General features: G+C 51.9%; 1 protein-coding gene across 1 annotated transcript; it reads left to right on the forward strand.

Moving 5' to 3' along the window:
- The first annotated feature begins 6537 nt into the window (after window positions 1-6537).
- Window positions 6538-9876, forward strand: LOC123114945 (GDSL esterase/lipase EXL3-like). Its single transcript, XM_044536298.1, has 3 exons — window positions 6538-6711; window positions 8632-8717; window positions 8752-9876. The coding sequence occupies exons 1-3, from the start codon at window positions 6538-6540 to the stop codon at window positions 9773-9775; spliced, it is 1284 nt and encodes a 427-aa protein (XP_044392233.1). The 3' UTR covers window positions 9776-9876.
- The last annotated feature ends 1845 nt before the right edge of the window (window positions 9877-11721 follow it).

An 11721-nucleotide genomic window follows, 5' to 3' on the forward strand; every position in this document is an offset into this window, starting at 1 on the left:
CACCTGATGTGTGCCTTGCCACATGTCTGGCAAGAGGGTACAAAGGTGATCAAGGAGTGGATCACCAGATAGCGGTCAAAATTATCCTTTGAGGAATAAGGATTTGTTTCTCGATTATGGAGGTGATAAAGAGTTCGGCGTAAAGGGTTACGACGATGCAAGCTTTAACACCTATCCGAATGACTCTGAGTAGCAAACGGATACGTATAGTGGAGAGACCATTTGGAATAGCTCCAAGTGGAGCGTGGAAGCAGCATTTACAATATGACCTAGAGATTTGTGAAGTACATACGGATCTGAATGTTGCAGACCCGTTGACTAAAACCTCTCTCACAAGCAAAACATGATCAAACCCTAGAACTCATTGAGTGATAATCACATGATGATGTGAACTAGTTTGGACACTAGTAAACTCTTTGGATGTTGGTCACATGGCGATGTGACCTGTGAGTGTTAATCACATGGCGATGTGAACTAGATTATTGACTCTAGTGCAAGTGGGAGACTGTTGGAAATATGCCCTAGAGGCAATAATAAATTAGTTATTATTATATTTCCTTGTTTATGATAATCGTTTATTATCCATGCTATAATTGTATTGATAGGAAACTCAGATACATGTGTGGGTACATAGACAACACCATGTCCCTAGTAAGCCTCTAGTTGACTAGCTCGTTGATCAATAGATGGTTACGGTTTCCTGACCATGGACATTAGATGTCGTTGATAACGGGATCACATCATTAGAAGAATGATGTGATGGACAAGACCCAATCCTAGGCCTAGCACAAAGATCGTGTAGTTCGTATGCTAAAGCTTTTCTAATGTCAAGTATCTTTTCCTTAGACCATGAGATTGTGCAACTCCCGGATACCGTAGGAATGCTTTGGGTGTACCAAACGTCACAATGTAACTGGGTGGCTATAAAGGTGCACTACAGGTATCTCCAAAAGTGTCTGTTAGGTTGGCACGAATTGAGACTGGGATTTGTCACTCCGTGTAAACGGAGAGGTATCTCTGGGCCCACTCGGTAGGACATCATCATAATGTGCACAATGTGACCAAGAGGTTGATCACGGGATGATGTGTTACGGAACGAGTAAAGAGACTTGCCGGTAATGAGATTGAACAAGGTATCGGTATACCGACGATCGAATCTCGGGCAAGTACAATACCGTTAGACAAAGGGAATTGTATACGGGATCGATTGAGTCCTTGACATCGTGGTTCATCCGATGAGATCATCCTGGAACATGTGGGAGCCAACATGGGTATCCAGATCCCGCTGTTGGTTATTGACCAGAGAACGTCTCGGTCATGTCTGCATGGTTCCTAAACCCGTAGGGTCTACACACTTAAGGTTCGATGACGCTAGGGTTATAAAGGAAGTTTGTATGTGGTTACCGAATGTTGTTCGGAGTCCCGGATGAGATCCCGGATGTCACGAGGAGTTCCGGAATGGTCCGGAGGTAAAGATTTATATATGGGAAGTCCTGTTTTGGTCACCGGAAAAGTTCCGGGTGCTATAGGTAATGTACCGGGACCACCGAGAGGGTCCCGCGGGTCCACCAAGTGGGGCCACCGGCCCCAGAGGGCTGCATGGGCCAAGTGTGGGAGGGGACCAGCCCCAGGTGTGCTGGTGCGCCCCCCCAAGGCCCAAGGCGCCTAGGGCTTGGGGGAAACCCTAAAGGGGGGCGCCCCCCTTGCCTTGGGGGGCAAGGCAACCCCCCTGGCCGCCGCCCCCTCCTCAGATTGGATCTGAGGGGCCCGGCCCCCATCTCCTTTGCCCCTATATATATGTGGGGGTTGGAAGGGCAGCCTCACCCAAGTTCTGGCGCAGCCCTCCCCCTCTCCCAAGTACTCCTCCTCTCCCGCGGTGCTTGGCGAAGCCCTGCAGGATTGCCACGCTCCTCCATCACCACCACGCCGTTGTGCTGCTGCTGGATGGAGTCTTCCTCAACCTCTCCCTCTCTCCTTGCTGGATCAAGGCATGGGAGACGTCATCGGGCTGTACGTGTGTTGAACGCGGAGGTGCCGTCCGTTCAGCACTAGGATCTTTGGTGATTTGGATCACGACGAGTACGACTCCTTCAACCCCGTTCTCTTGAATGCTTCCGCTTAGCGATTTACAAGGGTATGTAGATGCACTCTCCTTCCCCTCGTGGCTAGTCTCTCCATAGATAGATCTTGGTGATTCGTAGGAAAATTTTGAATTTCTGCTACGTTCCCCAACATCGTCCTCCTTGCTGACACGATGACGTACCACCTCCACGGGGTCCTCAAGCCTCCGCACCGTCACTAGCCCACGTGTCCGCCACCAAAGAAGGTTTGGGTCAACGACGGGCTGGCTCCTCACCAAGTTGCACCTCCCGAAAGGTAGCACATCCCAGCACCAGCCCGGTGGAGCCTAGTTCCGGACATGGCTCCTCTGATCAAGCAGGCCTCCTCCACCAAGTCGATGACGAGGATGCGAGATAGGCATCATCGACATTGATGCTGGAATAATTGCTTTAACTAAAAAAATAAACTAGTTATATTAATTTTCGTACTAAAAATAAATTATTGTATTAATTCAACTAGTTCAATTAAGCACTTACTATAAATAAAAATAAACTAGTTCTTACTAAAAATAAACTAGTTCAACTAGTTCTATTAATTTTCTTACTAAAAATAAACTAGTTCTATTAATTCAACTAGTTCTTACTAAAAATAAACTAGTTCAACTAGTTCTATTAATTTGCTTACTAATTCTATTAAACACTTACTAAAAAACAGTAAAAAAACTAGTTAGATGAACTCTAAAATTTAACCCTAACTAATTTGATGAACTCTAAAATTTAACCCTAACTAATTTGATGAACTCTAAAACTAATTCTATTTTAACAACTACTGCTCTAATTAGCATCTAATTGGATGAACCCTAACTAATTAGATGAACTCTAAAATTTAACCCTAGGAACCCTAGCTAGGCAGGTGTAGGGGAGGAGGAGGAGGAGGGCGTGCTCACCTAGGGTGCTGGCGGAATTAGAGAGCGGTCGAGGGAGAGGGGCACGCGACGTCGAGGTCGGGGACGGGGTCGGGGCTTAGGCGCACGGCGGAGGGCGGCGATGTAGGGGGCGTCGAGGTCGAGGTCAGGGGCGGAGTCGAGGTCGGGGTCGGGGTGGCGTCGAGGGCGTGCGGAGGGCGACGGGAGAGCGCGCGGCGACCGGGCGATGACGGCATCGACAGCAAACGCAAGCGTTGGATTTGGGGAAGTGGACGTGGGGAAGAAGAACCGCACGTGGTTAAGTCAAAAGTAGCAGAGTTAGCTGTAGCGTGTTCCAGTGAAAGCGCTACTGCTACATTAGCTATAGATAAGTTAGCTGTAGCGTTGTATGGAAACAAGCCCTACTACTAACTTAGCTATAGCGCATGTCTAGAAAGCCCGCTGTTGATACACATTTCTCCTTTTTTTTGTTTTTATTTATTTTCATTCACATTTTCTTTTTTTCCTTCCCTTTTTTTATTTTTTTTATTTTCATTTACTTTTTATATGTTTTTCATTTTATTTTCCTTTCCTTAGCAGTAGCGCTTTCTGCGTAAAATACGCTGCTACAATAATCTTAGCAGCAGCGCGCTTTCGTGAAGCACTCTACCACTATTGTTAGCCTGGCGAGAACACTAAGGGGAATTGTAGTAGTAGCGTTTCCCCCGTTAGACGCGCTACTGCTACGAACTTAGCTGCAGCGCGTTTAGATTACACACGCTAGTGGTAAATTGTAGTAGCGCTTTTTTTTAGCCCGAGCTATTGGTAAGTTTTTGTGTATAAGGTTTTCCCTAGTAGTGTCATCTGGGCTCCTTTCCGGGCACTTCTCCGGGAGTTCGGGCCAGGAAAAACACTTACCCAACTCATCAGGTGTCTATCACTACTAACTAATTCTTCAAAATGCACACCTCCTCAAATAGGCATCTGGTTTCTAACGGCATTGCACAAAAGCAAATGAGACATCAGTGGAGTAAAACCGCAGGAATTGTCGCTTGACATGACTGGAAAAATTGCTAAGGAAAGATGCAGAAGGCAACATATGAAGGGGGTGGGGGATTTTATAGAATGAGGGTAAGGAGTTGGTGGGAAAATTTAGCGGAAAGGATGGCGGGAAAGGGTTGGCGGGAAAATAGAGCAGGAACAATGGCGGGGGAAGAAAAGCAGGAACGCTAAGTTGGTTAAGGCGGGAAAACAACTGTACTGGATAGAGAAACAAGTTTGAAAAAAATGACTATTCAGCCTAGAGGAAATCGAAGATGGTCGTCGGCCTAGTGCACACCAAAGAGTGGTCTTCGGCCAGTGTTAGACCGCCATGCATCTTCAGGCACCATACGCGAAGTGGTGGGGCCCTTAACACTCTTCAGCCTGGAGAAAACCGAAGAGTGCTCTTCAGCCCTGGCCCATCCCTCTTCGGTCTACTACACCGAAAACACTCTTCGGTCTACCGAAAACAACATTCCGGCCTAGCGTGGACGACGAGTGCTAGACTGAAGATCCACTCTCCGGCCTGAGCGAGGCCGACGGGTCATACTTTTGATTTTTTTTAATTAGGGCATACATTTTCGGAATTTGTTAAAAATAATAGGAAAAATTCCAGCCGAGCTGGCTCACCAACAGTGGTGGTTCGGATCCATAAAAAAAAATAGGTTGGTCGTAATGGCGAGTATCATATACTAGTATCATGCATATGATATTAGTATATGATACTACATCCGTAGTGCATAGTATCATATGCTAGTACTCCCTCCGTCACGGTTTAAAAGGCGCGCTTGAAAATTCTCTGGGTGATTATCTATTGGCTGTGAGATTGGCTAAAAAATAGCATTCACACTACGCATGCATATAGGAATAGTATATCGGAGTACTACTTAGCTACTAGATATGACACCATTTAATGACATGCATGACACATACTAGCATAATATTTAATATGATACGGTATCATGATATGATACTCAACCCTGTCCTTTTTTATTTAATTCTATGTCATCTCAACAAATTTGCTTAGTTGGCATATATGATACTCCCTCCGTCCAAAAATACTTGTCATCAAAATGGACAAAAAATGATGAATCTAGAACTAAAATACATCTAGATACATTTCCTTCTATTCATTTTGATGACAAGTATTTTAGGGAGTACTATTTATGATACTTCGATCAGCCTAACACGGCTTCAGATGCGTGCCAGGTTTATGTAAATGCAGATGCCAGAAAACGTGCCTGCAAACAGCGTTGCTATACACACGACGTATCTGTGCCCGACGCCTGGACGATCCAACGTGGCAGCACCTACAGCGAGCATGCATGCTTCACGCAATTAAAGCTGTTGCCCAGCGTTCTTGGGATGGAAGGTGTGAAGCAATTTCGGCCTGCAAAAGGCATGCAGGCAGGCTCTACAACAGCTCCGCTATCCATGCATGTATTCAATTTCAATGTACGCCCGCGGCCTTAAAACCAGTGCCCAATAGGAACACACGAAGACCCAACACTTGACTTGACCACAGAGTGCATTGGTTGCTGTGATTCGACGTCATGAATTAACTGGTGACTGAGGTCCACAAAGATGTCTTGAATTTACTGGGCTGGTGCAGTAGTACTACTACTGCTGCGACACGGCAGACGTAATAAGTTCAAGAGAGAGAGAGAGACGGCAGACGCACTGAAGATGGATTTCAAGGCACGCGCGCGTGTATCCTCATCGGTACTCGTACAAGATCCTCGCCGTCCGGTCCGGCCTACACTGCATACGCCGAGCCATGCATAAATCCAGTACCCCCTCCAACACTCACTCCACTCGCTTTTGGCCAACTCCACCGCGCGATCCTATCCTGTCCGCCCCCGTCCGTTTGGAGTAAAAGGGACAAAGAAGACGGCCCAGCGCGCGGGCGCAAACGGACTTTTGTTCGCTTTGTGTCCGCTTTCGACCCATCCCCGACCCAAATTTGCGCCGGTTTTGGGGTGAAACGGACAGCGCGCGGACGGGCGGGACGCGCGCGCTTGTCCTCTCCTGGCCCGCCTGTCGATGGGAGAAACCAACCCCCCACCCCCACGCCCATTTGGCGCCATTTGCCCCAAACCCTCCCACGTCCCTCCCGCCGCCCCCTCTCTCCCCCGTCCATGGCCGACGCCCCGTCGAGTTCCGGCGGCCTGGCCGTCGACCCGCCCGCAAAGGTGAAGAAGAAGGCGCCAAGGAAGCCGCGGTCGGAGCGCACGCCGGAGGAGATCGCCAAGTTGGACGTGGAATCGGCGAAGAGAAGGGAACGGAGAGCGGTCGTCAAGGTCAATGCCGCCGCGGCCAAGTTCGCTGCCCAGCGCGAGGAGATGGAGGCCGCGCGGCGTAAGGACGCTGCCGACGAGAAGGAGGACCTCGTCAACAAAGTGCACGCCATCCTCATGCTTGGCATGGGCCGTCCTGCCGGGTTCCCTGCAGCGGCCGTCGGCCCAGCGAGCACAGGCTCGTCGGTCACCCGACCTACGCACTGCCAGTTGCCGACGTCGCGCACCGCGCCCATGTCGCCCGGCTTCCCTCCGCCAAGGCACGACGGCCAGACCCGTTTCCCGGTGTTGCCGGACGTGGGCTTCTTCGCGCCGTCCACACCGCGCCCCGCGGCCGTCATCGACCTCAACGTCACGCCTGGGTCCAGCAGTGGCGGGCGGCTGTCCGTCGAGATGCTAAGAAAGCAGGCACGGGCACCGTTCACGGGCACCATGCCAGCCCCCGCGTCTTGTTTGACGGAATGCCAACCCCAATGCCAGCGGTCGACGACCCCTTCTACAACCGCTACATGGAGGACGTGATCTTCGATGGTGGGCATGGTCGTACCTATGACCCCGATGAGACCCAAAGTCAGGATGGCCGCGCCGAGTACGTCCCCGATGAAGAGGCCGGCGACCGTGCTGACTACGGCCATGGTGACTCGTGGCATGAAGACGATGACATCTATGTCGAAGGTGATGAAGAAGAAGAAGAAGGCAATGACGTTGATATTAGTGGTGCGCCATTGTTCATCGACGAGCTCACCCAAAGAGAGGAGGCACAAAAGAAGAGGAAGAGCATTCGCACGGGTTCATATACACAAGATGAGGACAAGTTGATTTGCCAAGCTTGGATGGAGATTAGCCAAGATCCGAGGACCGGCGCGCAACAAAAGGGCATTGTTTTTTGGACGAGGGTCCACAAAACATTCCATGAAAGGAAGATGTTTGAGCCCTACCAAATTACAAGCAACCGTGGCATCGGCTCGATTCAAAAAAGATGGTTGTTCATCCAACAAAAGTGCAACAAGTATTGTGCCGCATTTGAGAGCGTTGAAGCACGGCCCGTGAGTGGTCTTGGCGTTGGGGACATAGTATGCTCTCCTCTTTCTAGCCCTTTCCTTGCTACGGCCATGAGACTTCGGCCGTGTATATGTTTGCATGTTCACTTGTTGTTGATCATGTGGTGTAGGCATTCCAATCTTTGGAGGCATTCAAGGCCCGGCATAATGACAAGCCATTCACTCTTACGCATTGTTGGACGATCATCAACAATTGCCCTAAGTTCAAGGATCGATACCGTGAACTTCAAAGAAAGAGAGGCAAGAAGACGGCCAAGTTCGCCGGAGATGGGGATGGCGAGGCATTGAAGAGGCCAAGGGGCAAGACCAACTCCAAGGTGGACGACATACGTGACGCCTCATTCATGGCCTTGCATGAGACTTTGCATGGCATGATGTCCCAAAAGAATGTGAGTGACGAGAAGAAGCGGCAAAGCAAGGACGAGCAAATGAAGCAATACCTAGACCTTCAAAGACAGAAACTTGAGATGGAGGAGGCGGCCAAGAGGAGGAAGATCGACATGGAGGAGGCGGTCCGGCAAAGGCAGCTCGACATGGAGGAGGCGGCCCGGCAAAGGCAGCTCGACATCGAGGCCGACAACGTCAAGGCCAGGCAGAGGCAGCTCGACATCGAGGCCACCAATGCCGCCACCAAAGCGAAGGAGGTGGCCCTTGCGATCATGAGTGTGGACTTGTCGAAGATGAGCGACAAGACAAGGGCCTGGTTCGAGGCCAGGCAGAAGGAGATGCTCGACGCCGAAGGCCTGAACTAGGTCGACCGATCGGCGTGGCCGTTCTTTTTGAGGCTGGCATGGGTGCCGCCCGCCCGTCGGGCCGCTGGCAGTGTGCCGGCGAGAAAACATTCATTTTGGAGGCCGGCTGTGTTACCAGCGAGGAAAACTATTCATTTTGAAGGCTGGCTGTGTGTGCCGGCCGCTGGCTGATGCCGGCGATGGATGTGTAGGCTGTTGGCTCTGTTGCCGGCGTGATGAACCGGGGCCGCTGGCCTGAACTAGGGCTTGGCATTTGAAACGTTGCTTTTAGTTTTTTAAGTGGACGCGGATAGGATGGGGCAAATGGATGTGGTCGCGCGCTGGGCGCACGGCCACCGCAACCCAGGACACGCCCGGACACGACCCCAAACCCCTACCCAAACGGACAGAATCCGGATAAAACGGACGTTCGTTTTCGTTTGGGTCGCGCAGTGGAGTTGGCCTGTACTACACCCGCACCGCATTCAATCTATCCACCAATGGCAACAGGCGTGCGGTGTGTCTTGATCTTGCAGCTGCTGCTGCTGGTGGCGGCGGCGACTGGTGTTTCCATCCGAACCACGAACACATGCAGCAGCGCTGCAGGTGGTGGCGGCGACTGGTGTTTCCATCCGAACCACGAACACATGCAGCAGCGCTGCAGGTGAAGGGACGGCGCCGGCGAAGCCGAAGAAGATGGTGCCGGCTCTGGTCGTGTTCGGCGACTCGATCATGGACCCGGGCAACAACAACGCCATCCACACCATCGTCAAGGCCAACTTCCCGCCCTACGGCCACGACTTCGGCCCCGACCACAGCCCCACCGGCCGCTTCTCCAACGGCAAGATCCCCACCGACTTCATCGCCTCCAGGCTCGGCCTCAAGGACCTACTGCCGGCGTACCTGGCCCCGGACCTCACCAGCCACGACCTGCTCACCGGCGTCAGCTTCGCCTCGGGCGGCACGGGGTACGACCCGCTCACGGCGCAGCTCGCCTCGGCCATCTCCATGACGGACCAGCTCCGCATGTTCGACGACTACAAGCAGAAGGTCCGGGCCGCCGCCGGCGACGCCGCGCTCTCGGACATCCTGACCAAGGGCATCTTCGTTGTGTGCACCGGCAGCAACGACGTGACCAACACCTACTTCACCATGCGCGCGCGCAGCTCCTACTCCCACGCCTCCTACGCGTCCTTCGTCGTCGCCCACGCCGCCGCCTTCCTCGACGGCCTACTCTCCGCGGGCGCCCGCCATGTCGCCGTCATCGGCCTCCCGCCCGTCGGCTGCATGCCCTCTCAGCGCACGCTCTCCGGCGGCATGGCCCGGGACTGCTCCCCCGGCCCCAACGAGATCGCGGAGATGGTGAACGCCGGCATGGGCTCCGCCGTGGAGTTCCTCAAAGCGAACAACCCGGGGGCCAAGGTGGTGCTGGTGGACATGTACGGGTTCTTTATGGACATGATGGTGCGCCCCCAGGGGTACGACTTCAGGGAATCCACGCTCGGCTGCTGCGGCATGGGCATGATGGAGGTCTCCGTGCTCTGCAACGGCGTCACGTCGGCGGTGTGCGGGGACGTCGCCGACTACCTGTTCTGGGACAGCTACCACCCCACTGAGAAGGCCTACGGGATCCTCGTCGACTTCGTCTACGATAAGTACCTCCAGAAGCTCATCGAGTAGCTAGCTATACCCTACCTTTCCCTACCTTGGTCTTTCTGCAATTGCCATTTCTGTTCATTGCGTTTGTGGATGGTACAAGAGCATCTCCTGCCAGTCCTTTGTTCACGAGGAAGCATTTGTAGATGATTTCATTAACGTCAAATGTAGAGGTTGTCGTAGACTACGATATCCAACTACGATAACTTTGTCAGCTTGTCTCAGCATTATGTCAAGAAAAAGAAAAGAGTAGAGTAAAGACTAGTCATAGTGGGACTAACTTAGCTAATAAGGATATCTCCTCCCGCATCTGATCATGGAAAGGGGGGTCAGTCTTCCGACACGAATGAAGGAGCCTGCCATCCAATGACATCCGCATATACTTCCTCCGTCCGGAATTACTTCATCAAAATTGATGAAAATGAATGTATCTATAACTAAAATACATCTAGATATATTCATTTCAATGACAAGTATTTTCGGACGGAGGGAATAATTCAAACCGCGTTTCAATAGACCGAACGAAATTCATGCAAACCGGCTGATTTTCATACAAACTAGATGAAAACATTTACATTTCGGAATTTTTTTATTAAAAAGCAGCCGGACCTAAACCTATCATACAGCGGCACCCGTCCCCACTTCCTTTCTGTTCTGCATCGGCGGCCACATCCTCCATCTGCCGTCTCCATGAGCGACGGTGTTCAAGACTCGTGAAGTGAAGGTGCGGTTACCGACGAGAAAGAGTAGAACATGAGAGACGAACCGGCCCACCTACGACTCGAGCCCCCGTAGCTCTCCATGGCCTACTCATCCTCGTCGGAGTCCGCGACCTATCCGTCGCCGGTGCCTGTGGACGTGAGGTCGATGATGGACGTCGACGGTCCTTCATTGTCCACCCGCCACATGCGCCCCTGAAAGTTGCCCGGCGGCGCGTAGGACACACAACTGGCGGCATTCTCGTCCTCGACCGCCCGCCTGCCAGCGCCATCGCTTGTGCGGTAGCTTCCGTGTCCTGCTGGGCGCCTCTCTGTAATGAGCGGCGGCTTGAGCACGCGAGGCCTCATAGAGCGCATGCTGCTCCGCGAGGAATTTTAGGTTCGCCGCGACTATGGCGCCACAGACTCCTCGCTTGCGCACTCGCCGTAGATTTGTGTTGGGAAATGTTGCACGGAAAACGAAAAAAATAATGCACACGCAATGATCTATCCATGAAGATGCATAACAACGAGAAGGAGAGTGTGTCTACATACCCCCGTAGACCGTAAGTGGGAGCGTTTGACAACGCGATTGATTAGTCGAACTTTCTCCGTGATCCAAGCGAACGTACGACACCTCCGCGTTCAGCACACGTTTAGCTCGGTGACGTCCGCGCCTTCTTGATCCAGCAAGACGGTGAGGTAGTGGATGAGTTCCGGCAGCACGACGACATGGTGACGGTGATGGTGAAATTATCTCCGTAGGGCTTCGCCTAAGCACTATGAAAATATGACCGGGGTGTAAACGGTGGAGGGGGGGGGGTGCCGCACACGGCTAAGAAATTGTTTGTTGTATGTTAGGCGCCCCTCCCACATATATAGGTGGGAGGGAGGAGCAACCAAGGGGGCGCCCAAGTAGGGGACCCCAAGTAGGTAGAGGAGGGTAGCGCCCTCCCCCCTGATACGTCTCCAATGTATCTATAATTTTTTATTGTTCCATGCTATTATATTACCTGTTTTGGATGTTTATGAGATTTAATATACACTTTTATATCATTTTTGGGACAAACCTACTAACCGGAGGCCCAGCCCGAATTGCTGTTTTTGCCTATTTCAATGTTTCGAAGAAAAGGAATATCAAACGGAGTCCAAACGGAATGAAATCTTCGGGAACGATTTTTTTGAAACAAACGCAATCCAGGAGACTTGGACTGGACGTCAAGAAGCAGCCGAGGCGGCCACGAGGGTCCAGGGAGCACCCTAGGGGGGTGG

This window comes from Triticum aestivum, chromosome 5B, assembly GCF_018294505.1.
Source record: "Triticum aestivum cultivar Chinese Spring chromosome 5B, IWGSC CS RefSeq v2.1, whole genome shotgun sequence".
In the NCBI taxonomy this organism is placed as follows: domain Eukaryota; kingdom Viridiplantae; phylum Streptophyta; class Magnoliopsida; order Poales; family Poaceae; genus Triticum; species Triticum aestivum.

Bases quoted from the DNA above. Each gene is read 5' to 3' on its own strand.
- LOC123114945 (XM_044536298.1), top strand. From the start codon at position 6,538: ATGTCGCCCGGCTTCCCTCCGCCAAGGCACGACGGCCAGACCCGTTTC. The intron at 6,712-8,631 runs GCACGGGCACCG...TTGATCTTGCAG, and splicing joins TCGAGATGCTAAGAAAGCAG to CTGCTGCTGCTGGTGGCGGC. The intron at 8,718-8,751 runs GTGTTTCCATCC...CACATGCAGCAG, and splicing joins GCAGGTGGTGGCGGCGACTG to CGCTGCAGGTGAAGGGACGG.